The sequence below is a fragment of the Cotesia glomerata genome, linkage group LG2, assembly GCF_020080835.1.
Source record: "Cotesia glomerata isolate CgM1 linkage group LG2, MPM_Cglom_v2.3, whole genome shotgun sequence".
Taxonomy (NCBI): Eukaryota; Metazoa; Arthropoda; class Insecta; order Hymenoptera; family Braconidae; genus Cotesia; species Cotesia glomerata.
In genome coordinates this window covers 3687505-3713169 of record NC_058159.1, presented here as the reverse complement: position 1 = coordinate 3713169, position 25665 = coordinate 3687505, and the positions used below count along the sequence as shown (strand labels likewise).

At 29.4% G+C, this 25665-nt stretch overlaps 3 protein-coding genes across 3 annotated transcripts in view; 2 read left to right on the top strand and 1 right to left on the bottom strand.

Annotated features, from left to right (window-relative positions):
- The first annotated feature begins 319 nt into the window (after positions 1-319).
- On the top strand, positions 320-11920 carry LOC123260114. The gene is made up of 19 exons (XM_044721066.1): positions 320-720; positions 1202-1652; positions 1724-2015; positions 2398-2497; positions 3031-3141; positions 3217-3372; positions 4362-4812; positions 5617-5905; positions 5967-6066; positions 6138-6248; positions 6500-6658; positions 6724-6733; positions 9064-9143; positions 9502-9952; positions 10240-10528; positions 10959-11058; positions 11166-11276; positions 11528-11686; positions 11752-11920. Exons 1-19 carry the CDS (start codon positions 703-705, stop codon positions 11803-11805), a joined length of 3492 nt encoding a protein of 1163 aa, XP_044577001.1. The 5' UTR covers positions 320-702; the 3' UTR covers positions 11806-11920.
- A 380-nt stretch (positions 11921-12300) lies between these two features.
- On the top strand, positions 12301-15495 carry LOC123258430 (odorant receptor 13a-like). The gene is made up of 7 exons (XM_044718432.1): positions 12301-12641; positions 13237-13687; positions 13798-14086; positions 14834-14933; positions 14992-15102; positions 15162-15320; positions 15397-15495. The coding sequence occupies exons 1-7, from the start codon at positions 12624-12626 to the stop codon at positions 15448-15450; spliced, it is 1182 nt and encodes a 393-aa protein (XP_044574367.1). The 5' UTR covers positions 12301-12623; the 3' UTR covers positions 15451-15495.
- A 3022-nt stretch (positions 15496-18517) lies between these two features.
- Positions 18518-25665, bottom strand: part of LOC123258587 (protein expanded) — a 45864-nt gene continuing 38716 nt past the window's right edge. The window contains exons 6-8 of the mRNA XM_044718698.1: positions 24364-25283; positions 20826-23089; positions 18518-19115 (exon numbers count right to left, since the gene is read on the bottom strand). Coding sequence (XP_044574633.1) covers positions 18582-19115; positions 20826-23089; positions 24364-25283 — 3718 coding nt within the window. The 3' untranslated portion in view covers positions 18518-18581. The remainder of the gene's footprint in view (positions 19116-20825; positions 23090-24363; positions 25284-25665) is intronic.

The window sequence follows — 25665 nt, the reverse complement described above, 5'->3', positions numbered from 1 at the left end:
CTTAATTTTTTTGGTTTTTGCTTTTTTTAGCGAGTTTGATTTCTTAAAAAATTGAAAATAAAAATAAAAGAAGTAAAAAATTAGCAACTAAAATCAAAATAATTAAAAAAATTAATTTTGCATAAATTCTAAAATGAAAAATAATTATTTGAAAAAAATTAAAATTTCAATTATAATTTAAAAATTTTTTAACAAAAAATTTTATAAGATTATTTATGAAAAAATATTTTATTTATAATTTCTAAAAATTTAATTTTTTTTCGAATTGATAAAATTGTACCTTATCGTCCTCTTACTAGTCTTTTATTTGTGTTATAACACAAAATGTTATATATAAGACTGATACTAAAACTGCTGACAGACAGCCACATACCAAGACGCATAAAAAAAAATGTACCAGGAAACACAATGCACAAGTAAGAAAAATAGAACTGACTTTGTTGAGCTTGCAGTAATAACTGACCAGTGATCTCTATAAGAAGTATTCCGACCCAGGAGGATAATTAAAAATTAATATAAAAACACAATCAATACTTGAATGCATTGTCATAAACACATTACTCAAGCACACATATCATCAATGAATCATGATTCCAATATATTATTCATTTTTCGAAAAAAGTTTCGAACTTTGTTCTTTGTTAGTTTACCAGCGGTTTTATCGACATATCATCGCAGATTATTGTGAAATAAACCATCACCATGGATTCAGAAGTTGAGGTGAAGGAAAAATGAACTTAAATACTTCACTGGAAAAAAAAAAAAAAAAATAATAAACTTGATTTAAGAAAAAAATTCTAATCTGAGAAAATCATTTTGGAGATTTTAATCTTGTTGATCTACACAGTAAAAAATTTTTCGTCATTGTGTAAAGTGTAAAAATTTTTGAGTAGAATATTGCACTTCAGTGTGTAGAATTTCATATTCTCATGTGTTGATTTAACACACTAGAATGTGGAATTAAAATTAGTTTGTATAAAAACAGTCAGCAACACAAATATTTGTGTCAAATTTGACAAAAATTTTTTTACTGTGTAACTAGAAAAATTCTCTTAATAAAAATTGCTAAATTGAATAAGTTTTTTTATTTAAAATCAAACCAATAAAATGTTTAAAAATGATTTTTTTTTTAAAAAAATAATTTCTCTTAAATCAAGATAATTTTTTTTTTTTCAGTGTAATGATAAATATTTTTACACAGAAACAATTGAAGGAAGCTAAATCTCTGCTGGGAAAAGTGTCTTGGTTAATGAGTTTATTAGGAATTTGGCCGGTTGAAAAAACGCGCATTCAGCGGATAAAGTTCAAAGTTTACGTGGCTTATGTAACTCTTCATCTCGCGATGACAGTCAATAATTTGGTCGCTAATTTTAGCAACGTAAAACTAGTAACTATAACTATTCAACAATTAATGGGTCTTGGTATGACATTCAACCGCTTATTATTTATCAATTACTCCTCTAATGTCAGTGAAATAATAAAAACTACCAAGGAAGAAATCGCATGTGCAGCTTTGACCGATATTACTGAAAAAAAAATTTTTATAAAGCTTCACAAAGCAGCTTCACTCTACTATCATATTACCATCAAGTTCATGGTTTTTACATCATCATATTTTTACGTGATGCCTTTGTACAGGCTCATTTCTGCTTGTGAGTAAAAAATTTTCCTTTTTAAATTTTATTTATTTACTAGAGCGATAATTATTAATTTTTTTTTAAAGGGTTCGCGAATGAACCGCTAGTGCTGATACCGCCGTATAAAATAAAAGTATTTTTCTTCAACGTTTCATCCCTTAAAAGAACCTTCTTTTTACACATTTATGAACTTCCCGCGTTATTCATCCAACCAAACTTCTGCTTTTCGGTAAATATGCAAGTGATAATTGTTATGAACCTCGCGGCACAAATGGCAATACTTGGGCAAAGAATTAAAAATTTGGATTCAAAAGAATATTCTAACGCGTCGAATGTGATGATTCAAAAACTAATTATTAGACACATGGAATTAACTAAGTAAGTCTTTTAAAAATATAATTTTTCAACGCGTTTTAATAATTGAAAAACTCAAAAGTACACCGAAAAAAAAAAATTCTTGATTGGAGTGTAAATTTTCTTGGCTCAAAAAAATATTAAGATATTTAAAAGGTTCTTGTTTTAAATTAAGGATATTTACTATTTGATGTTTATTTAAATTTTTGTACCATATTAATATTTTTGAAAATATTAAGAAAGGATGAAAATTTCTTTAATAAAGTCAAAGTTTTTTGAGCCAAGAAATTTTTTTTTGCTTCAAAATAACTTTGGTTTTCTTTAAAATTTTCTTGGCGCAAAAAATTTGTTTTTTTGTGTGTATTAATTAACTAAAGAGCCTTAATTTAAATGACTTATTTTCCAGATTGGCTAAGAAAATTGAAAATACTTGGACACCTATTTATTGCATAGAGCTTGGATTTTACATACCTCTCACATCATTGGTTATTTATAATGCTTTGACTGTGAGTTTTTTGTCATCAAAGTAGAAAAAGGAAAACTTTTTAAAATGTTACTGATAAAAGAATTTGTTAATTAGTAAAAAAATTCATTTTTTTGGAAACAATTCATTCATTTATTGAATATAAATAAGTATTTATTATCTATAAATGAATTAAAATTAATAAATGATTTATTAGTTGAAATTAAAAAAGAAATAATTTATTAACAGTTAATAAAGCTCATTAAATATTAACAAATCTTTCTATCAGTGTGAATTAATAAAAAATTACTAATTAATAGTTACTTTTTAAAAATTTTTAAAGTGTACTAAGCAATAATTAGTAGTTATAAAATTTTCCAATTGATAAAAATAGTCAAATTTTGGATTAGTTAATTTTTAACTAATAAAAAGTGACATCAAATAATTAAAAAAAAAAATAAAATAAGAGTAAAGTCTACAGACTTTTAGAGATAAATTTTTTTTTTTTGTAAGAAAAACTTTATTTCGTTAGAATATATTTTTGAATTACTAACATGAAAAATATTTAAACATTAGATGTTTAATAATAACCAAAAATTAATGGCCGTGCCTTACTACATCTATATCATCGTAACGTTGTCAAGTCTTTTTGGACACTGTCTCATGGGAGAGTTAGTGAAAACCCAAGTTTGTATGCTAAAAAAATAACTAATTTTTGAATTTTTAAAAATAACTAATTTTGAAAACTTTGTCAATCAAAAGAGTGAAAATCTTATGGACGCCTACTACAATTCCAATTGGTGCGAAATGCCGATAAAATACAAAAAAAGTATTTTGATTTGTATGACCTACACCAAAATTGCGCTAAATATAACCGCTGGTAAATTTTTCGTGTACTCATTAAGCGCATTTACAGGCGTGAGTATATTTATTTTTCAACTATTAATATTGTAATTACAATTATTTTTGGTATTTTTTTTTTTTTTTTTATTAGATCCTGAAGTCAATCATGGCATACGTGTCTCTTTTACGAGAAGTAATGTAATCGAGAATATTCGACATTGTTGACTGTTTTTATAAACACTTTAGAAAAACCTGCAGTAGGCAATACAGTAGCATTTTTTTTGATTAGTCAAAAATGAGCATAGAATTTTTCATAAAAAAAATATTCAATTTTTTCTAGAGAATAATTTTGAAAATTAATCCACATTTTTTCTTTAAAAAATTTATATGGAAAATTTTTTATATGAGATTTAATAAAATTAATCACAACTAAGTATAAGTGTTTTATTAATTAAATAAATTTTTTTTTGAACACAAACATTGAATTAATTTTTTTAAAGAAAATAATGCAATTTATTTTAAAAATTATTTCATATATTCCAAAATTATAAGCTATTTTTTCACATTTACGCTAAAGTTAAATTTTAACGATTCAAAGTTTTTATAATTTTCTTTTTTTATTCATCCCATCGCACATAATTCTATTTATGTAATTGTACTAAACATTGCTATAAAATTTGTAATTTATCGTAGATATATGATTAGGTCGAACGATATAAAGTTACTAAATATCTGTTTGCGACAGTAATTTCCCGAACCCCCTGAAAGTCCGAGCGAATCGCGTGCATGCGGGAATAAATTTTATTATTCATGCAATAATAATAGAAGATAAAGGAAAACTTACTGAAAGTTTGATATATTATTCATGAAATGAATTTAATCCCCTCTTGATCGTGATAAATTTGCAAGCAATGGTCAGTTGTAGTTTTCCTGCTTTGATGGAACAACTGTCTGAAAAAAACAAATATTGAGAGTTATGAACACAAATGTTGAGGTAATCTTGTATTAAATTAATACTATTTGTGAAATTAATAATAAAAATAAATTTTAAACTGATGTTTTAGAGTAAATTCGAGCAAACTAAGTTTATGTTTGACAAAGTCAGGTGGATCATAGAATTTTTGAACGCATGGCCAATCAATCCGACTAAAAAAAAATTAATACTTTTTTTATTATATTTAATTCACGAGAATGTTTATCTCGCAATGGCTTATTACGATTTATTTTCAATATTTGGCGATCTCCAGCTAATGTCTACTAATCTAATAGGGACACTGGTGCAAATGATAATGATGATCCGGTTGATATTTGTTAAGTTTTCGTCAAGACTTAGAAATATTATTGTTGAGATTAAAGATGATGTTTGCGATAAAAATTATCAGAGAACTGATGAAAAAATAATTTACATTAAATATAGCGAAATGGCGACTAATTTTTATAAAATAACAATGGGATTTGGTACTGGCGCTGGATTGAGTTTTTATATTTTGCCTGCACAGAATTATTTTATAGCATGTAATTTTTTTTTTTGTTAATCTTTTATGTTGACAACTGAAGTGAATTTTTTTTTATTCTTGACAAAAAAAATTTTTTCAAAATTTCAATTTGTTGAAACAAAAAAAAATTTTTTTTCAAAATTTCAATTTTTTTAAATTGATAAAAAATTTCTTTCAAAATTTCAGTTTTTTTAAACAGATACAAAAATTTTCTTTTAAAATTTTATTTTTTTTTTAACTGACATAAAATTTTAAATACCTTTTATATTTCCTGTTTTGTAAGTCATACAAATAATAATAATTAAAATTCTATCGTCCTCCACATTAAACGAATTTTTTTTTCTAGAATTAAATTTTTTTAAAGATCATTTGATAATTATAACAAATATTTGAAAAATTTTTACTTAAATAAATTTCAAATAGATTTTTATCTTTTAAGTATCATTATTTTTAAATAAATTGAGATAATGTGTTTAATAAAAAAATTCTTGAGACATGTAAAATAAATATTTACAGAAATACCTACTTAGAAAGTAGATTTTGATTAATATTTTTTAATACAGCATGGTGATCATTATCAGCAGTAATTATAACAGTTGATAATAATTAATATAATACTGAGATAATAATAATTATCATCCCCGATTTTAATCAATAATTTCAATGTGAAGAATAATTAAATTATGATCTAAAATGATAATCATTAAAAATAAACGATAGTGATTATTGCCATAAATTTCTGAGTGTGTATCAAAATTATCTTCAGTTGTAAACACTATTCTGAGTTACTAAATTTTATCGAATTATAAAATTTTTAAAAAAGGGCTTCTCCATCAACCGGCACCTCTAGAGCTTCCTTACAGAGCAAAAATATTCAACACAAATGAGACGACTCTTAAGCAATCAATTTTCCTTTATATTTATCAAGCACCGCTGCCTATTACCGCATTATGTTACTTTGCGACTGTTAACATGCAATTTATAATAATATCAAACATATGTGCTCGGATCGCCATTTTAGGAAATAGAATCAATCAAATTAACAATAGTATAGCCATGAAAACTGATAGTCTTATCAAACATATCGTGCTTAAACATTTAGAGCTGATCAGGTATGTAATTATTTAAATATTCCACATTAAAACAATCTGTTGAATAATAATCCATTTTTAGATTAACAAAAAGAGTAGATGAAACTTGGACTCCAGTATTTCTTCTTGAAATAATTGTTTTAATTCCACTTCTTGCGCTGGTACTATTCAGCGCAATTTTGGTAATTTTTAAAAAGCTGTAACTTGATTATTAAATATTATTTTAACTGCAATAATTGGAATTGACTGACAGGCGTTGGAAGCCAGTGAAACAGTAGGGTTCTTAATGTTAATAACTTACGTAAGCGCAGTATTATCGTGTTTGTTCGCCAATTGTTTAATGGGTGAACTTTTGTTAACAGAAGTAAGTATCGAATGTACTAAAATCACCAGACGTCTAATGATTTTTAGGTTTATTTTAAAAATAAATACTTGAAAAATAATTCATAAAAAATGGTTTCTAAAATTTCTACGTGGAATTTTTTTTACAATTAAATGTTGGGTGAAATTGTAAAAATTGCTAGATGTCTGCTAATTTCAATATCAAATAAAATATAAAATATGTAATGTTTTTTTTTTTCTGATTTAAAAATAATTCTGACACTTCGTACCAAGCACGAAAATTTACTACAGAGGTTCTACATTTGCTATTGGGAAGAAATGTCTCAAAAATCGAAACAATCCTGGCTTATTTGCATGGTGAGTTGTGCGAAAATTCCGATGCGAATGACTGCTGGAAAAATATATATTTTTTCATTTAATGGTTTCACGGGAGTAAGTATTAATTTATGACCAAGTTTAGTAATTAATTTATTAATAATCAAATTTGTTTAAACTAGATACTACGAAGTTCAATGGCTTACGTTTCATTACTGAGAACACTGACAGATTGAAACTTTTAGGTTTTATAGCCTGTTGTGTCAGAATTTGTGTATTTTATAGCAAGTTTAATATTATACTACACAGTAAAAAATATTGTGTAAAATCAACACAGTTTGTGTGTTAAAAACGGTTGACACAAAATTTGTGTTGAAATTTTGACACAAACTTTGTGTAACCCCTTTTTAACACAAAGATTATGTTAAAATATCGCCACAAGAGGGCGCAAAGAATCTTACACTTTTAAAGTGTCAATTTTAACACAAAATAAATGTTAAATAATTTTATTTATTCTAATCAACTATTTTATACCTATAAAATAATTTTTTTTTATTTCCTCAACTGTAGTCAATAATATTTATTAAAAAAAAATTTTTTTTTTATTTACATTTTATTAAATCAACAGTTATTGAATGTAAATAATTGTAGGTAAAATTTTAAATAATTAAATCGAAAAACAATTTATAGATTTTAGAAATGAAGCAGCAAATTAAAAAATATAGTTGTCTTTGTTATTTAATAATATTAATTATATTTTCATATTAGATTATAAGAATATTAGATTATAAGAAATAATTAGTTATAATGAAGATTAATCTTTTAAAACAAGGTTGTTAAACGTATCAGGCAAATTTAGTTTGGCTCAAACTTTAGTATTTTTCCACTCCAGAATAAACATGACAGTCACTTTTTGACTTTGATTTACATCAAATTTTTGAATGTTAGATGAATTCCCACTTATCTAAAAAAAAATAAAACTTACGTCAAAATAAATTTTAGTATTGTATACTTGGCATAAAAATAAAAAAAAAAATTAATAAAAACAAAAATCACTAACTGGCAGTTAAAAATTCAGAAATTTTAATTTATAATAATCATAAATTTTACAGAGAATATTTTTTTAATATCTACTATTAAGAGTACTTAATTTTATAAAAACAAATTTTAAGGTTATCTTTGAAGAAAGAAAGGTTATCTACAGTATTCAGAAATTTCAATAATAAATAAATAATCACTCACCGTTGATTACATCAATTTTTCTGTTCGTATTATAAACTCACTTTATCTTTAATTTTTCGAATAAATAACTCTATTATTAACACTCAAAACACCAACAAAATAGATGCCAATGATGACGCTCACTTTGTGAAAACGGTTGCTGCGTAAAGTAAAGAACCGACGCGCTGTTAACACAAAGTTAATGTTATATTGATGGAGATTTTAACACAAACTTTGCGTTAATTCCACAGTAACATACAAAATGTGTTAATGAAGAGTGTATAACACATTTTTTATGTTACAAAATAAAGTAACACAAACTTTGTGTTATTTTAACACACTACAATTTTTAACACAAACCGTTTTCGACACAAATACACAATATTTTTTACTGTGTACTTGTATTTGGTGTAGATAAATAAACCTTTTTATTTTCAACATTTAATAATTATTTATTTTAATTGTTTGTTTAATTTATTACTCTAAAAATAAATTTATTCTGATGGCCATTTTGTGAATGAAGATAAAAAATATTTCTGCCCTCCAGGCGGAAAGTGGCAACTTTCGGCCCGCTGCGCTAAACGAAATTGCCGCTTTCCGCCTCTGTCGGACAGAAAAATAGTATACAAACCTATGGCAGGAAAATAATAAATATCTCAGATCACATATATGTCGACCTCGGCTTCGCCTCGGGCAACATATATGTGTTCTGAGACATTTCTCATTTTCTTGCCACAGGTGTGTAATATACTATTTCAATGGTTAAAGCTGTCAGAAATTTTTTTTAATCATTATAAATTGTGTCAGATATGAATAATCATTTACGACAAAAAATTTTCACTAGAAAATTACAAAAGTGACATTTCAAGCACCAAAATTATTTGAAGATTAAGTGCGCGTTTAAAATTTTTAAATAATAACAATTAACTTTACAAAAGTAATATCCATTAAAATAATAATGATTTATTTAATATAGAATAACTTAAAAAAAAATAGCTTACTCATGTGAAAAACATCTCAGCATAACCACAAGCATATCCATGACATAAGTTCGTGTTTATTGAAGCACAGGTACAAAAAATAAATGTCACTTCTTCATAGGGTGCAAAGTAACTAAAGTTGCTGTCCGCTCTAGAAATTGTGCAAGCCTCCTGAAAACGGAAAAGAATCATGTATGTGAGAACAAACTTTATTATTTACATGCAAAAGAAGAAACAATAACTACATGGAGTTTGATTATTAACTATTCATCGATGTGCGCGTCATGGAAAACAATATCTTACGGAACAAAGCTTCATAAGGTGAAAAAATATTGACATTTTTTAGGCTGTCATTCGATATCTTCACATCGACATTACCAGTTATGGAAATAGCATTCGAGGTAAGCAATATAACCTCTGATTTAAAAAAGTACGGGAAATAATTAAATTTAAATAAGAGTTATTAATGAAACTGAAACTAACAGACATTTGTTAATTTTTTTGATTTTTTTAACAAGTGAATTATCATTCAAAAATAAAAAAAAAAATTCCACATTTAGAAAATTGAAAAAATTCCAAGTGCAAATTATTTATAAAAATATTTTGTTTTGTAATTTATGAAAAAAAAGTCAGATGTTTGCTGACCTCAGTGTTATAAATTATTTTCAATACTTTAATTTTTTTTTTTATTGAGTTTATTAGGCTAGTGTCAAGTGTCTGGAAGTGATAAAATTTAAAAACATAAAATAAATATTTCAGAAACAATTCGAGGAAAGTAAATTGATGATAAAAAAAATTGGAGGGCTAATCCAAATATTGAAAGCATGGCCAATCAATCAGTCGAGAAAAGAACTGACAATGTTTATAATTTACCTTAGTTATGAAACTATTTACCTGTCGATGGCTTTCAATGATGTAGTTTCAATTTTCGGAAATCTCCAGCTCATGACCGCTAATTTTTTGGGAACACTAGTGCAACTGGTGATGGTGAGTCGGTTGATATTTATCAGATTTTCAGTTAAAATGAAGGAAATAATTGAAGAAATATTCGACAATTGTGACGGTAAAAATTATCCAAGTAAAAGTGAAAAAGAAATTTATATTAAGTACAGCTTGAAGGCTAAAAACTTTTATATTGTCACAATGACTTCTATCATTATTGCTGCGTTCGGTTTTTGTTTGCTACCTTTACAGAAGTATATCATATCTTGTAAGTAATTTATTTCTTTGTAAATGTAAATGATATTTTATTCTCTAATACATACACTGATAAAAAAAATAACTTGACTCAAAAGAAAAAATTTTGATCCAAGAATACCATTTAGAACAAAATAAGTTTCTTACATCAAGAAGAAAAATTCTTGAGAAAGAAAGTCATTTTCTTCAAAATGTCATACTTAGTTCAAGATTTTTTTTCTTGAATGAAGTTATCTTTTTTATCAGTGTAGATATATACATATATACATTATTAAATATGTTTTGAAAATTCAAAAAAAGGGCTTTTGCACTATCCTGCAACTCTGGAAATTCCATACAGAGCTAAATTATTCTACTCAAACGGTACATCTTATAGACAAACAATTCTGCTTTATATTTTTGAAATTCCACTACCCGTTACTTCAATTTGTTACACTGCAGCAATTAATTTGCAATTTGTAAGAATATCAAACATATGTGCGCGGATTGCCATTCTTGCGAATAGGATTAAAAATATTAATTGTAATAGAGACAATAAAACTGAGAGTTGTATTAAATATATTGTTCTTAAACATGTGGAGCTGATAAAGTATGTAATAATTTAATTTTTTTACAATTAAACAATCTGGCTAAGTAACAAAATACCCGAAATTCCATGTACCAGCAATTAAATCTGTTGTGGAAAATTTAAGGGTGGTTTTGATAACTGCACTGATGAAAAAATTAACTTTAATTAAGACGAATCAAATATTTAACTTTAATTGAAGTAAGAAAAATTTCTTAGTTTAAGAATTTTTCTACTCAAATTAAGAAGATGTTCTTCAAAACTATCAAGTAAATTCTGTAAAGTCGAGTTAATTTTTGTATCAGTGCAGAAAATTTTTGTAGCAAGAAACTGTAAATAATTAAAAAAAAAATCAAAGAAATTGTTAAGTATCTGCTGAATTGATAATCATAGGTAATGCGGGTATTTTTTTAGGATACCAAAAACAGATTGAATAATAATAATAAGTTTTTAGATTGACGAAAAAAGTTGAAAAAACTTGTACTCCAATGCTATTTGTAGAACTACTAATTCTGATCCCACTGCTGGCTTTGGTATTGTTCAGTGCAATTGTGGTAATTTATTTAAAAGATTAAATTGACTTCACTAAAAAATGAAATTATTTCTTAATTAAAAAATTTCATTATACAATAAAAAAAAGTAACTAAAATTAACTAAACAGGCGTTGGAAGCAAGCGAAACATTAGCGTTTTTAATGTTATTTGTTTACGTCGGCGCAGTATTGTCGAGTTTGTTCGCCAATTGTTTAATGGGTGAACTTTTGTTAACAGAAGTAAGTATCGAATGTACTAAAATCACCAGATGTCTGATAATTTTTAGATTTATTTTTAATAATAAATACTCCAAAAATAATTCATAAAAATTGTTTTCTAAAATTTCTACGTGGAATTTTTTTTACAATCAAATGTTGAGTAAAATTGTAAAAATTGCCAGATGTCTGCTAATTTCAGTATCAATTAAAATATAAAGTATGTAATGTTTTTTTTTTCTGATTTAAAAATAATTCTGACAATTCGTACCAAGCACGAAAATTTACTGGAGACGTTCTACATTTGCAATTGGGAAGAAATGTCTCAAAAATCAAAACAATCCTGGCTTATTTGCATGATCGGTGGCGCGAAAATTCCGATGCAAATAACTGCTGGAAAAATATATATTTTTTCATTTAATAGTTTCACGGGGGTAAGTATTAATCTATTACCAAGTTAAGTAATTAATTTATTAATAATCAAATTTGTTTAAACTAGATACTACGAAGTTCAATGGCTTACGTTTCATTGCTGAGAACACTGACAGCTTGAAATTTTTAGTTTATATAGCCTGTTGTTCCGACATTTGTGTATTTTCTTGAAAGTTTAATATCAAACTAGTAATACTTGATCTAGATAAATAAACCTTTTTATTTTCAACATTTAATAATTATTTATTTTGTATTTTACTTGTTTGTTTAATTTATTTCTATAAAAATAATTTTATTCCGATGACCATTTTGTGAATGAAGATAAAAAATATTTCAATGGTTAAAGCTGTCAGAAATTTTTTTTTAATCATTATAAATTGTGTCAGATATTAATTATCATTTGCGACAAAAAATTTTCTCTAGAAAATTGAAAAAGTGACATTTCAAAACACCAAAATTATTTGAAGGCTAAGAGCGCGTTTAAAATTTTTAAATAATAACAATTAACTTTACAAAAGAGATATTCATTGAAATAATATTGATTTATTTAATATAGAATAACTTAAAAAAAAATAGCTTACTCACGTAAAAAATGTCTCAGCATAACCACAAGCATATTCATGACATGTTCGTGTTTATTGTAGCACAGGTACAAAAATAATGTCACTTCCTCACAGGTGCAAAGTAACTAAAGCTGCTGTCTGCTTTAGAAATTGTGCAAGCCCTCTGAAAACGGAAAAAAATCATGCATGTGAGAACAAACTTTATTATTCACATGCGATAGAATAAGTAATAACCACAGAAGGTAACATTATTAATTATTCCTAAATGTTTGCATCATGGAAGACAATATCTTATGAAACAAAGCTTGGTAAGGTGAAAAAATATTGAAATTTTTGGAGGCTGTCATTCGACATCTTCACGTCAACATTACCAGTTATGGAAATAACTGTCGAGGTAAGCCGTATTATCTCTGATTAAAGAAAGTCCTCGAAATGATAAAGTTTGAAATTATAGAATCAAATTGAGACATGCGATAATTTTTTAAAATTTGATATTAAGTAAATTGTAGCAAGAATAATTTATTCTAATAATTCCATCTTTAGAAGCTCTAAAAAATTGTAAATGCAATTTTTTTTTTAATAATTTTCTTGCTCTAGTTTATTTAAAAAAAAAATTGTCAATTGTCTGCAAATTTCAATGGCATAATTTAATGAAAATAAAGTTAGCCGACATCTAAAAATTTTAATGATTTTTTTTATTAAAGAATTATAACAAAACAATGGAAAAAAAATTTTTTAATTTATTGAAAACTTCAAAAACTATAAGTACAATTTTTTAAAAATATTTTTTAGTTAAAATTGAATAAATTAAGCAAAATAAGAAAATCAAAAAAGTCGGCTAACTTTATTAGTTTCATAATTTAAATTAAAATTATTTTCAATACTTTAAAATTCGTTTTTTTTTTTTTTTTAAATTGAATTCATCATAATAATAGTGTGTCAAGTGTCTAGAAAAGATAAAATTAAAAAAGATAAAATAAATATTTCAGAAACAATTCGAGGAAAGTAAATTGATGATAAAAAAAATTGGAGGGCTAATCCAAATATTGAACGCATGGCCAATCAATCAGTCGAGAAAAAAACTGACAATGTTTATGATTTACCTGAGTTATGAAACTATTTACCTGTCGATGGCTTTCAATGATGTAGTTTCAATTTTCGGAAGTCTTCAACTTATGACCGCTAATTTTTTGGGAACACTAGTGCAACTGGTGATGGTGATTCGGCTGATATTTATCAGATTTTCAGTTAAAATGAAGGAAATAATTGAAGAAATATTCGACAATTGTGACGTCAAAAATTATCCAAGTAAAAGTGAAAAAGAAATTTATATTAAGTACTACTTGAAAGCAAAAAACTTTTATATTGTCACAATGACTTCAATCATTATTGCTGCGTTCGGTTTTTGTTTGCTACCTTTACAGAAGTATATCATATCTTGTAAGTTATAAAAGTATGTCTTGGTAAATTTTTATTTATTGTTCTAATATACATAGGTGTATATATGTGTAAGTAGATTTTATTATATATATTTGAAAAATTGAAAAAAGGGCTTCTGAACTATCCTGCAACTCTGGAAATTCCATACAGAGTTAAATTATTCAACTCAAACGGCACATCTTACAGAAAAACAATTTTGCTTTATATTTTTGAATTGCCACTACCTGTAACCGCAATAGGTTACATTGCGTCAATTAATTTGCAGTTTGTAATAATATCAAACATATGTGCGCGGATTGCCATTCTTGCAAAAAGGATTAAAAATATTAATTGTAATAGTGGCAATAAAACAGAGAGTCTTATTAAACATATTGTTCTCAAACATGTGGAGCTGATAAAGTATGTAATAATTTATAATACTGAAGTTAGCTGATAATTTTATATTTTAATAATTCTTGCTCAGAAAAAAAAAATTCATTTGAATCAAGACGAAAAATTCTTGAATTAAATAAAATTTACTGAAACTAAAAAAAGTTTCTTAGTTTAAAAATTTTTATATTCAAATCAAGAAGATGAAGTTCTTCAAAATTATTTACTAGATTCAAGTTAATTTTTTTTTCTGTGTACAAAAAATCATTTACAATAATATAAATCCTTTCAAAAATTTCTTCTTTAGGTTTCAAATGCAAAATTTTCGAAAAATTTTTTTCACAATAATTTCATTGTTATAAAGTTTTAAAAAAGTTTCTAAAGTCAACTTTTGTGTCATAATAATTTGAGTATTTTATAATACTAAAACTAACAGATATTTGTAATTATTTTGGATTTGTTATAAAAAAAATTGTACATCTATACTGGAAAAAAATTAACTTGAATGAAGATAAAAAATTCTTGAATCGAATAAAATTTACTTAAACTAAGAAAGAGTTTTTAGTTTAAAAATTTTTCTTCTTGAATCAAGAAGATGAAGTTTTTCAAATTTATTTACATGATTCAAGTAATTTTTTCACCTGTGTAAAAATAAAAAAAAAATTTCATTCAGATTTATTTATAAAAAAAAAACAAAAAATGTCAGCTGACTTGAGTACTACAAATATATTTTTCAGCTGAACAATCAGACATTGAATAATAATTTTTTATACTTAGGTTAATCCACAGAGTAAATGAAACTTGTACTCCAATGCTTTTTGTTGAACTACTAATTTGGATCCCGCTGCTGGCTTTGGTATTGTTCAGTGCAATTGTGGTAATTTATTCAAAACTTTTAATTGAATTTAATTTTACAATAAAATAAAATTGAACAGGCGTTAGAAGCTAATGAAACAGTAGCGTTTTTAATGTTATTCAACTACATTTGCGCAGCGCTGGCGTGTTTATTTGCGAATTGTTTGATGGGCGAAATTTTGTTGACAGAAGTAAGTATCAAATGTACTGAAATCATTACACAACTGATAATTTTTTTTTTCCCATCAAGCACAAAAATTTACAGGAAATGTTTTATGTTTGCAAATGGGAGGAAATGTCTAATAAATCAAGAAGATCTTGGCTTGTCTGCATGTCAAGTGGTGCAAATATTCCAATGCAGATAACAGCCGGCAAAATATATATTTTTTCATTCAATGGTTTCACAGGGGTGAGTATTAATTTTTTTTTTACCTCTTACCTTATTTTGTAATTAAATTATTTGACAGCTGAATTTATTTATGTAGATATTACGAAGTTCAATGGCTTACGTTTCATTACTCCGGACACTGACAGCTTGAAATTTTTAGGTTATCAATTCTTAGAGCCTGTTGTAGATATTTGTATGCTCCATTCATCTTCATGTTGAATATAATATTATTATTATTCAATAAAATAGTTTAATTTTTGACATTGAATTATTACTTTATATTTAATAATTCAATTTTTTTATTAATAAAATCAATCGTTTAAAAAAAACTGACTGAAAATAATTGTCTCATTCTACAAGTTGCGACAAACTGATTTACAGGTTATCATTTTAGGTTACAACTTGTTAGTTAGTTACAACTTGTTAGTTAACAACAAATTACAATAAAAAAAATGCTTTTCAAAATTTCTACTAATAATCTATATGATTTCTCTAGATACATTATTAAGAAATGACCTTGTATTTTATGAAATATTGACATTTTTAAAGATGTCAGCTCGTCCTGACATGATACTCATCAAGACCTTTCATTTGAGTACCCACGTCAATTTTTCATATATTTATATATATTATATATATGTATATATGAAAAATATATCAAAAATGCATGTGGGTACTCAAATGAAAGCTCTTGATGAGTATAACATCGGGATGAGCTTATATCTTCAAAAATGTCAATAATTAAGAAATTACCTTTTATCTTGAGATCTATTGACATTTTTAAAAATATAAGCTAATCCTGACATGATACTCATCAAGACCTTTCATTTGAGTACCCACACCAATTTTTCATATATTTATATATATTATATATATGTATATATGAAAAATATATCAAAAATGCATGTGGGTACTCAAATGAAAGCTCTTGATGAGTATAACATCGGGATGAGCTTATATCTTCAAAAATGTCAATAATTAAGAAATTACCTTTTATCTTGAGATCTATTGACATTTTTAAAGATCTAAGCTCATCCTGATGTTATACTCATCAAGATCTTTCATTTGAGTACCCACATCAATTTTTCATATATTTATATATATTATATATATGTATATATGAAAAATATATCAAAATGCGTGTGGGTACTCAAATGAAAGCTCGTGATGAGTATAACATCGGGATGAGCTTATATCTTCAAAAATGTCAATAATTAAGAAATTACCTTTTATCTTGAGATCTATTGACATTTTTAAAAATATAAGCTAATCCTGACATGATCCTCATCAAGACCTTTCATTTGAGTACCCACATCAATTTTTCATATATTTTTATATATTATATATATGTATATATGAAAAATATATCAAAAATGCATGTGGGTACTCAAATGAAAGCTCTTGATGAGTATAACATCGGGATGAGCTTATATCTTCAAAAATGTCAATAATTAAGAAATTACCTTTTATCTTGAGATCTATTGACATTTTTAAAAATATAAGCTAATCCTGACATGATCCTCATCAAGACCTTTCATTTGAGTACCCACATCAATTTTTCATATATTTATATATATTATATATATGTATATATGAAAAATATATCAAAAATGCGTGTGGGTACTCAAATGAAAGCTCTTGATGAGTATAACATCGGGATGAGCTTATATCTTCAAAAATGTCAATACTTAAGAAATTACCTTCTATCTTGTAATCTAATGACATTTTGAAAGATCTAAGCTCATCCTGATGTTATACTCATCAAGACCTTTCATTTAAGTACCCACATCAATTTTTCATATATTTATATATATTATATATATGTATATATGAAAAATATATCAAAAATGCGTGTGGGTACTCAAATGAAAGCTCTTGATGAGTATAACATCGGGATGAGCTTATATCTTCAAAAATGTCAATACTTAAGAAATTACCTTCTATCTTGTAATCTAATGACATTTTGAAAGATCTAAGCTCATCCTGATGTTATACTCATCAAGACCTTTCATTTAAGTACCCACATCAATTTTTCATATATTTATATATATTATATATATGTATATATGAAAAATATATCAAAAATGCGTGTGGGTACTCAAATGAAAGCTCGTGATGAGTGTAACATCGGGATGAGCTTATATCTTTAAAAACGTCAATAGTTAAGAAAATACAATGCAATTTAATAAAATTCATTACTTAATAAAGCAAAAATTTATTTATTTATAGTTCACAAGTCATGGCAGTCCCATTAGTGACTGCAAGGTTGCAAGTTTTTTTTTTAATTTGCACATGTAGGGTTTTTTTATTCAATTTATTTTACAATAATTTCACGACTTTAAAATTCTAAAAAAATTTCTAATGTCTGTCAACTTCAGTGTCTTAATTAAATCATCAATCATTTTTCCACATCAATTCAGTGTCATCATTTTAGGTGATTTTATTATAGGTTGCTTTATAGAACAACTAAAAAAAAAATCCAGTAGTTTATTTATATAATGTTATACTATTATTTATTGCATTAACATCTGCTTTTAATAATTACAATTACACTTAAAATCTCGAGTATAAAAATACGTGTATGATTACTTAGTAACTAAAAAAAAAAAAGAAAAAAAAATAATATTTATTGTTTGCACGCTACAAATGTAAGTATTGACGATCATTTAACATATTATGCGTACATTATTAATCATTCAAATAATACTACATTGTTTTCATAGTTTTAATAATCTTCAATTATAATTAAAGAAAAAATTTATAATAAAATATAATGGTATTAATTTTGTGACAATATTTGAGCAAATAACAGCGTCGTGTATTATTTTTCTTTAATTAATTAACAATCATACGTTCCACCGCGGTCATACTGCATACCAGTTACTTTAATTACAAGGAGTGTTATTAATTAAAATATTAATTATTAATAATAATAAAACTAAAAATAATCGATAATTATAAAAAAAAAACTTAAAATTTAATTAATAATAAATTTAACGACGAGCGCAATGTATAAAATGAAATAAAATAAAACTAATAAAGTACAACGCGGAAGACGTTTTTATAAAAAATATTTATATTATTATTAACTATTAATAATAATTATTATAATTAAAAAATGAAACGACGCTGACTGGGAATGTTTTATTTTAATATTTTAATATAAAATTTTCTTTCTGTTATAAATGGCACCCTGAGTTGAAGAAGCACGGTCTGTTTTCTTTTTATTATTATTATGTAATTTGTATTTTAAATAATATTTTATCTGAATATCAAATGAAATCACGAGTGTGATGCTCTCGTGGGGTCTTTTTTCCCTGGGGATGAGGAAACTTTAGTAAGTGGTGAATTAATCATGTAGGAATTTCCTTTTATTTCAGAGGGATGTCTGTGAGTACTGGCTGACAGTTTCCTTGGAGGCTTGGCAATCTGTGTGGTGGACAGTCCACTGACGGGGTACTTGTTCCTGCTGGAAATGGAACTGGTGGTGGTGTCCCGGGACAGACCTATTGAGTTCTTGCTGGAAGAAGCTGTAGTTGTTGTGACTGAATTTGACGACCCTGCCGCTGGAGATGACGAACTCTCTGCGGGATGCTTCGGCAGTACGAATGCCTTGGTTTGCTTCAGTAAGTACCGGTCGTTGCAGAGCGCGGATATCAGTGGCAAATCCAGGTTCCTGCTCTTCTCGCGAAGAGTTCGTATGTCGAGCATTCCGTCTTCTTTGCTACCTTCGTTCTCAGCTATGCTTGTCGTGTTCGTTGTTGAAGAACAAGTTGCTGATGATGCTGAAGGAAGGGGCTGGTTTTTCTCCAGGTTCTGAAATTATTAATTATTTTAATATTAATTTTGGGTCTAATTCATTTTTTAGAGGTTGTTCTTTGTTGGTCACTTAGGTGCAGTCAGACTTCAAAATTTTGAAAAATTTTTTATTTCTATAATAATTTATTGTGAAAAAAATTTAATTGAGAAATTTCATATTTTTTAAATATAAAAAAGTCAATTTATGATAAGTACTTAGGCTGCTTTGAAAAATGCTTTATCTCTAGATACATAATTAAGAAATTACCTTGTATCTTGTGAACTATTGACATTTTTAAAGATATAAGCTCACCTTGATGTTACACTCATCAAGACCTTTCATTTAAGTACCCACATCATTTTTTCATATATTTATATATATTATATATATCTATATATGAAAAATATATCAAAATGCATGTGGGTACTCAAATGAAAGCTCTTGATGAGTGTAACATCGGGATGAGCTTATATCTTTAAAAATATCAATAATTAAGAAATGACCTTGTATCTTGAGATCTATTGACATTTTTAAAGATATAAGCTCATCCCGATGTTACACTCCTCAAGAGCTTTCATTTGAGTACCTACACGCATTTTTGATATATTTTTCATATATACATATATATAATATATATAAATATATGAAAAATTGGTGTGGGTACTCAAATGAAAGGTCTTGATGAGTATCATATGTCAGGATTAGCTTATATTTTTAAAAATGCCAATAGATCTCAAGATAAAAGGTAATTTCTTAATTATTGACATTTTTGAAGATATAAGCTCATCCCGATGTTATACTCATCAAGAGCTTTCATTTGAGTACCCACATGCATTTTTGATATACATATATACATGATGTGGGTACTCAAATGAAAGGTCTTGATGAGGATCATGTCAGATTAGCTTATGTCAATAGATCTCAAGATAAAATATATCATCCCGATGTTATACTCATCAAGAGCTTTCATTTGAGTACCCACATGCATTTTTGATATATTTTCCATATATACATATATATAATATATATAAATATATGAAAAATTGATGTGGGTACTCAAATGAAAGCTCTTGAGGAGTGTAACATCGGGGTGAGCTTATATCTTTACAAACGTCAATGGTTAAGAAAATACAAGGCATTTTAACAAATATCTTGTGAACTATTGACATTTTTAAAGATATAAGCTCATCTCGATGTTACACTCATCGGGACTTTTCATTTGAGTACCCACATCAATTACTCATATATTTTATATATTTATATATATGTATATATGAAAAATATATAAAAATGCATGTGGGTACTCAAATGAAAGCTCTCGATGAATGTAACATCGGGATGAACTTATATCTTTAAAAATGTCAATATTTAAAAAAGTACAGTGCAATTTAACAAAAGTCATTATTTAATAAATCAAAATTTTATTTATTTATAATTCACAAGTCACGGCAGTCACATAGTGACAGTTAAATTTATTTTATTTAAAAGAAAATCAATTTTTTAATTAACTTATTAGCTTTTTATACTTTCAAAATCTGTTAAAATTTTATTAAAATCCATGCAAAGATTATTACTTTTTTATTATAATTTTTTTTTTTTAATTCTTAAAAAAACTTCTTTTTTAAACTAATAAAATTTTAATGAAATATTTTCCTAAAATAAACTACAAAACTCAATTTAAAAAAAAATCTAACTACACCCACTTCCCCAACTAAAAAAAAAATTACCTGAATCTCATAAGGAGGTGGTGGAGGCGGTGGCGGTAATCGTCGATGCTTAGTCTGCGGCAAAGACTGCAACTTGGCCTTAGCCGGTGCTTCAAAGCACTTAAGAATATTTTCATCGCTCCTAGTCCTCGAGAAAGTATTATGATTATAAGTATTAGCCGGACCAGAGGGTTCCCTCCTCAAACTATGGCTCCCAACCGAAGAAGAACAAGTAGCGCCACTGTACAACGAGCTAGTACTAGCAGCATAATGACTACTAAGATTCCCATGAACCGGATAATTAGAGCTAGTATCGCTCAAATTCAAATTACTCGCATACTTAGTACTCGAAGAAAACGACGACCCGGGCAAATAGGGCGTGCTCCGGTACACCACTGAGGACTTATTCCCCCCAAAACTGGGATAAGGCGGCGGAGGATATGCAGCCAGACCAGATAACAGCGAGCCTTGTTTAACATCAATATACTCCTGCTTAGAAATCGCCGGATCCTTAATCGGGAACATGACATAGTCAACATCGGAGTAAAGCTGCTGCCTGTACTGCTCAATCTGAGACCTGGCGACCTGGCTGGTGTAGACAGTCGCCAAGCTGGGCGGCGGCGGAGGAGGTTGTCTCATATGAACCATCGGCGGCGGAGGAGGTGGCGGCGGCTGGGGCGTCGGCGAGCCCAAGTACGGCAACAAAACCGGTCCGCTTCTAGAAGCATGAACATCCAGATAATTATTCGGACCAACCACCAGCGCCGCCACCGGAGCATGAACCGGAGTAGGTTTCATTTTATCTCCCGGATAAGTCGGAGGCTGGATCCTAGGTGGCGGCTTAGGAGCCTTAGGAGCCAGCGCAGGTGGCGCCTCAGAAGCTTTATTTTTCCCAGAAGACTTTGCAGGTAAAGGCAGAGAATTAATGTTCATGTTCATATTCATGTTCTTCATTAAATTCATGCTAATGTTGCTCATTCCAGAGAGGTTATTTTTACCTCCAGGAATCCTGGGAGGTTCCTCTACTACCAGATTATTAGGATAGAGTTTAGAAATGGCCTCCGTGATCTGAGGATAAGGCGGAGGAGGCGGAGGCTCTCGGGGAGTGACAGCGTCGTTCCTGGGCGGCGTTGGCGGAGGAATCTGGATCCTCTCGCGAGGAGAAGTGTAAGGAGGCGGTGGAGGAGGCTCGGTTCTTCTTGGAGGCAGGGGAACAAAATCAACCCTTGAAGCGTTATAAGGTGGCGGAGGAGGAGGCTCTCTTTCTCCGGAAGGAATCACCCGGGAGGAATTCAGAGACTTGGACAAGTCTCTGAAGTCTATGTTTGATGGATAAGGCGGAGGAGTCGGCTGCTCATTGCTGTCTATCCTTGGAGGAGGGGCTGGAGGAGGAGGCATGGTCACGTAGTCGCAGTCAGAGTCCATTGAAGTGCTGATGGTCTTCCTGGGGGGATACCTCCCGACTATGAGATCAGAGAGCTCATCAGCGGACAGCAAGGGTCCGATTCCGGGAGGGTCGCTTCCGTCGCCGCGGAAGCTGCCTGTGCTGAGGATGCTGTTGCTGCGAGATCGAAGGTCCTCGAGGTCTAGGTGCTGCTCGGGAGTTCCCTCGTCGTCCCCCTTGCAGATGCTGTAGATAGGCTCCTGGTCCTGGTTCGCGTCCTCGGTGTAGACGTCGCTGTTCTCGGACCTGAGCTCGCTGTGGATCGTGTAGAACCCGGAGGTCACGGAGGCTTCGTCGGTGGTTGATTGGACTGAGCTGAGGGCGCAGACGTCGCTGTTTGAGATTGACTCGTTCGCGTCGCCGGAAGGAGAGTACAGCTCGGTGATTCTCTCGTCCTGGATCCCGGAACTTCGCATGGTGTAAACGCCGCTGGTCTCGCTCGCGATGTCTGTTCCTGTGAAACCTTCGTCGGCTAAAGTTGAGGCACTGGTGGTGTCTGTGAAGGACTTGTTTGATTTTTTGCACCGGTCTTCTCGGTAGATCACTCCCGGGAAAGTGGTTGATTCTGAAGACACTGCTGAGTTTTGGGCGGTGTGGGAGTAGCCGAGCTCCAAGCTTGAACTCCCGGAGGGGCGGCGAGGACGGGAGGATACTGAGTTGTTGGTTAGGGGGTTTATTACTACTGTGCTGCAGCTGCTGCTGCATTGAGAACCTTCGGTGCAAGGGTTTGTGGCAGAACGGCGGGTTGTGGTTGCTGTGAAGGTTTCTGTGCCGTCTACCTCGTCGCCGGCTGTTGCTACTGGGGAAGAAGAACGGGACGGCTCCTCGCTGGTCAACGAAACTGGAAAATAAAATTTTTTGTTAGGGCTGATGGATAAATTGTGATTTTGATGGGAAAAAAATGGATACATTCGGCGTTATTGTTTTTTTAATAGACAGAATTGAAAATTTGAGGTATTATTTTTTATAATGAATTTTTGGATCATTTATTTAGTTTAAAAAATTGTATGTTTTTTTTTTTTTTTTTTTTTTTAATTTTGTTAATTATAGAAAAAAAATTGAACTAAAATCATCAGTTCAAAAAGTTTAATAATCTTAAAAATCATTAACTAATAAATTATTTTTGGAATATTTTAGAGAATTTGATAATTTTGAAACAAGCCAAAAAATTTCTTTAAATAAAAAAATTTCACTTGATTCAAGATCATCAAACTCAACAAAATAAACTAACAAATTATTCTTTGTTTGAACCAATAAATTTAACTTGATTAAAAAATATTTCATATTAATTGAGGACGGTAAAGTCAAGTCCAATTTTTGCTCGACTCATGATGCGAAGCATCAGAGAGTGCTTTACGATCGAAAAATTTTTTTATTATTATAGTCTTGTTAGTTCATGGAATTAATATATTTTGCATACTATTGTCAAGATAATTTAATGGAGATTAATTTGAGACTTTTCAAAAATTGATTTAGTGCAATAGAAACGGAAAAAAACATCAAAATAGGTCAAAAAATTTTCCTGTCTCTCATGTATGAAACTTTGTAAACACTGTAACTTGCGAAAAAATCTATTAATTGAGTTAAACTTTTTTTTTTAAATTCTTTGAAAAAATTGTAGGTCGCCGAATGCGAAAGGCTAGATAATTCAGTATCGTTTATGTACAATTAATGAAATAAAACAAAAACCAGAAGACTGTATATCTACATATATTGTGATCATTTATCCCAATAGAGTCACTCGCGCATTATTGTGCTATTTTAGCTGTTTTATATATTTTTTTCACATTCTTTATTTTATTAATATCTCATAATTAAATGAGCATTATGAGTCGTGCACTTTTGGATTTTCCAAACTTTATTATTGTTTGTATGACTTAAAAACCAGGAAATATAAAAAGTATTTAAAAATTTGTTAGTTGAAAAAAAAAAATCAAATTTTGAAAAAAATTTTTATCTGTTTAAAAAAAAGTGAAATTTTGAAAGAAATTTTTTTTTTGTTTGAAAAAATTGGATTTTCCAAACTTTTTGTTTCTCTATAATCAACAAAATTTTTACATGAATGCAGATCTAACCAATCAAGTACCACCTATAAAAAAACAAAAAAAAACTTACCTTTCTTCTTGACAACAGGACTTGAATTTTCGGTCAACCTGGCGAGACACTCAGTGGAGGCAGGCGCAGTGTCAGGTTCATCTTCGCTGTGAACGCGATCGCTGACAATCCCGGAGGTGGTGTTAGACGAAGTGCTGGAAATGACGGAGATCCTCTGGTCCCTCCTGGAGCCACGAGCCGTCATGCTGAGCTTGCACCTGGCAGGATACATGTAGCAGTCTCTGAGGACTTTCCGCTCCTCTTCCTCCCTCCTGAGAGCCTCGGTGACGCGAGGCGCTATGGCCATCGAGAACTGGTGGGTGTCGCGACAGAGCCCCAAGAGAAGCTTGCTCTTGTCGTCGCAGCCGCTGTAGAGGGTGAGTTTGTCGGGGTGATCCACAGCCCGGATCTCGAACTTCTTGCGGTCGAAGCAGAGCTTGCCGATGTTGTTCCAGGCGAAGATCCTGGGCGTCTCCTGCTCGGTGTAAATGGTGACTCCGCGAGCGCAGATTGCCAGGAGGATCCTCCCGGGGCCGACCTCGCCCTTGGTTCGTCGCAGCCGGTACAGGTGGGCGTTGAGCGGAGCCTCCAGGAGGACAGCCTCGCGTATGTACTGGAGCTCGGCTTCCTCGCGGGAGAGCCCGTGGTTGTCCCGGTGCTGGGAGGCCAGGACCCCGAGGACGTTCGCCTCCAGACACATGTGGGGCGGGAGGTAGTCTGTCGGCTTGCAATACCCGACTGTCCCCGCGTGGGGACGGTGTCGCTCCTCGCTGTAGTCCCCCATGTCCGCTTGCAGCGCCAACCCCGCCAGGACCAGCAGCGGGCTGACGATCTCTGGAGTGTGAAGGGGGTGGTGAGGGTGGAGGCTCTCCACTCCGCCTCCATGACGGACGACATTGTCACGCAGTTGCAGGTAATAATGGTGCCGCGTTGTTTCATCGCTGAAAAAAAATTTTTTTTAATATTAATTTTTTTTTTTTTTTCAATTTTATTTATTATTTTATTTCTTCTTTATTTATTATTATATTTCTTCTTTATTTATTATTTTATTTCTTCTCAGATTAAAAAATTTATTAACTATTAATAAATTTATTTGTTTGGTAATTATTTTTTTATTTATTAAATATAGCTTAGTATTATTTTGCAAAAAAAAAACTTTTCTTAAAAATTGATAAATAAATTTTTTTTTTAAAATAAATATTTATTAACGGTTAAAAAATATTTAAATACATTTAATAAATTAATAAATTGTTTTCAAATTAATGAAGGTATTATCTAATTTTTATTAGCAGTAAATAAATATTTATTTTCATTTAATGTTAA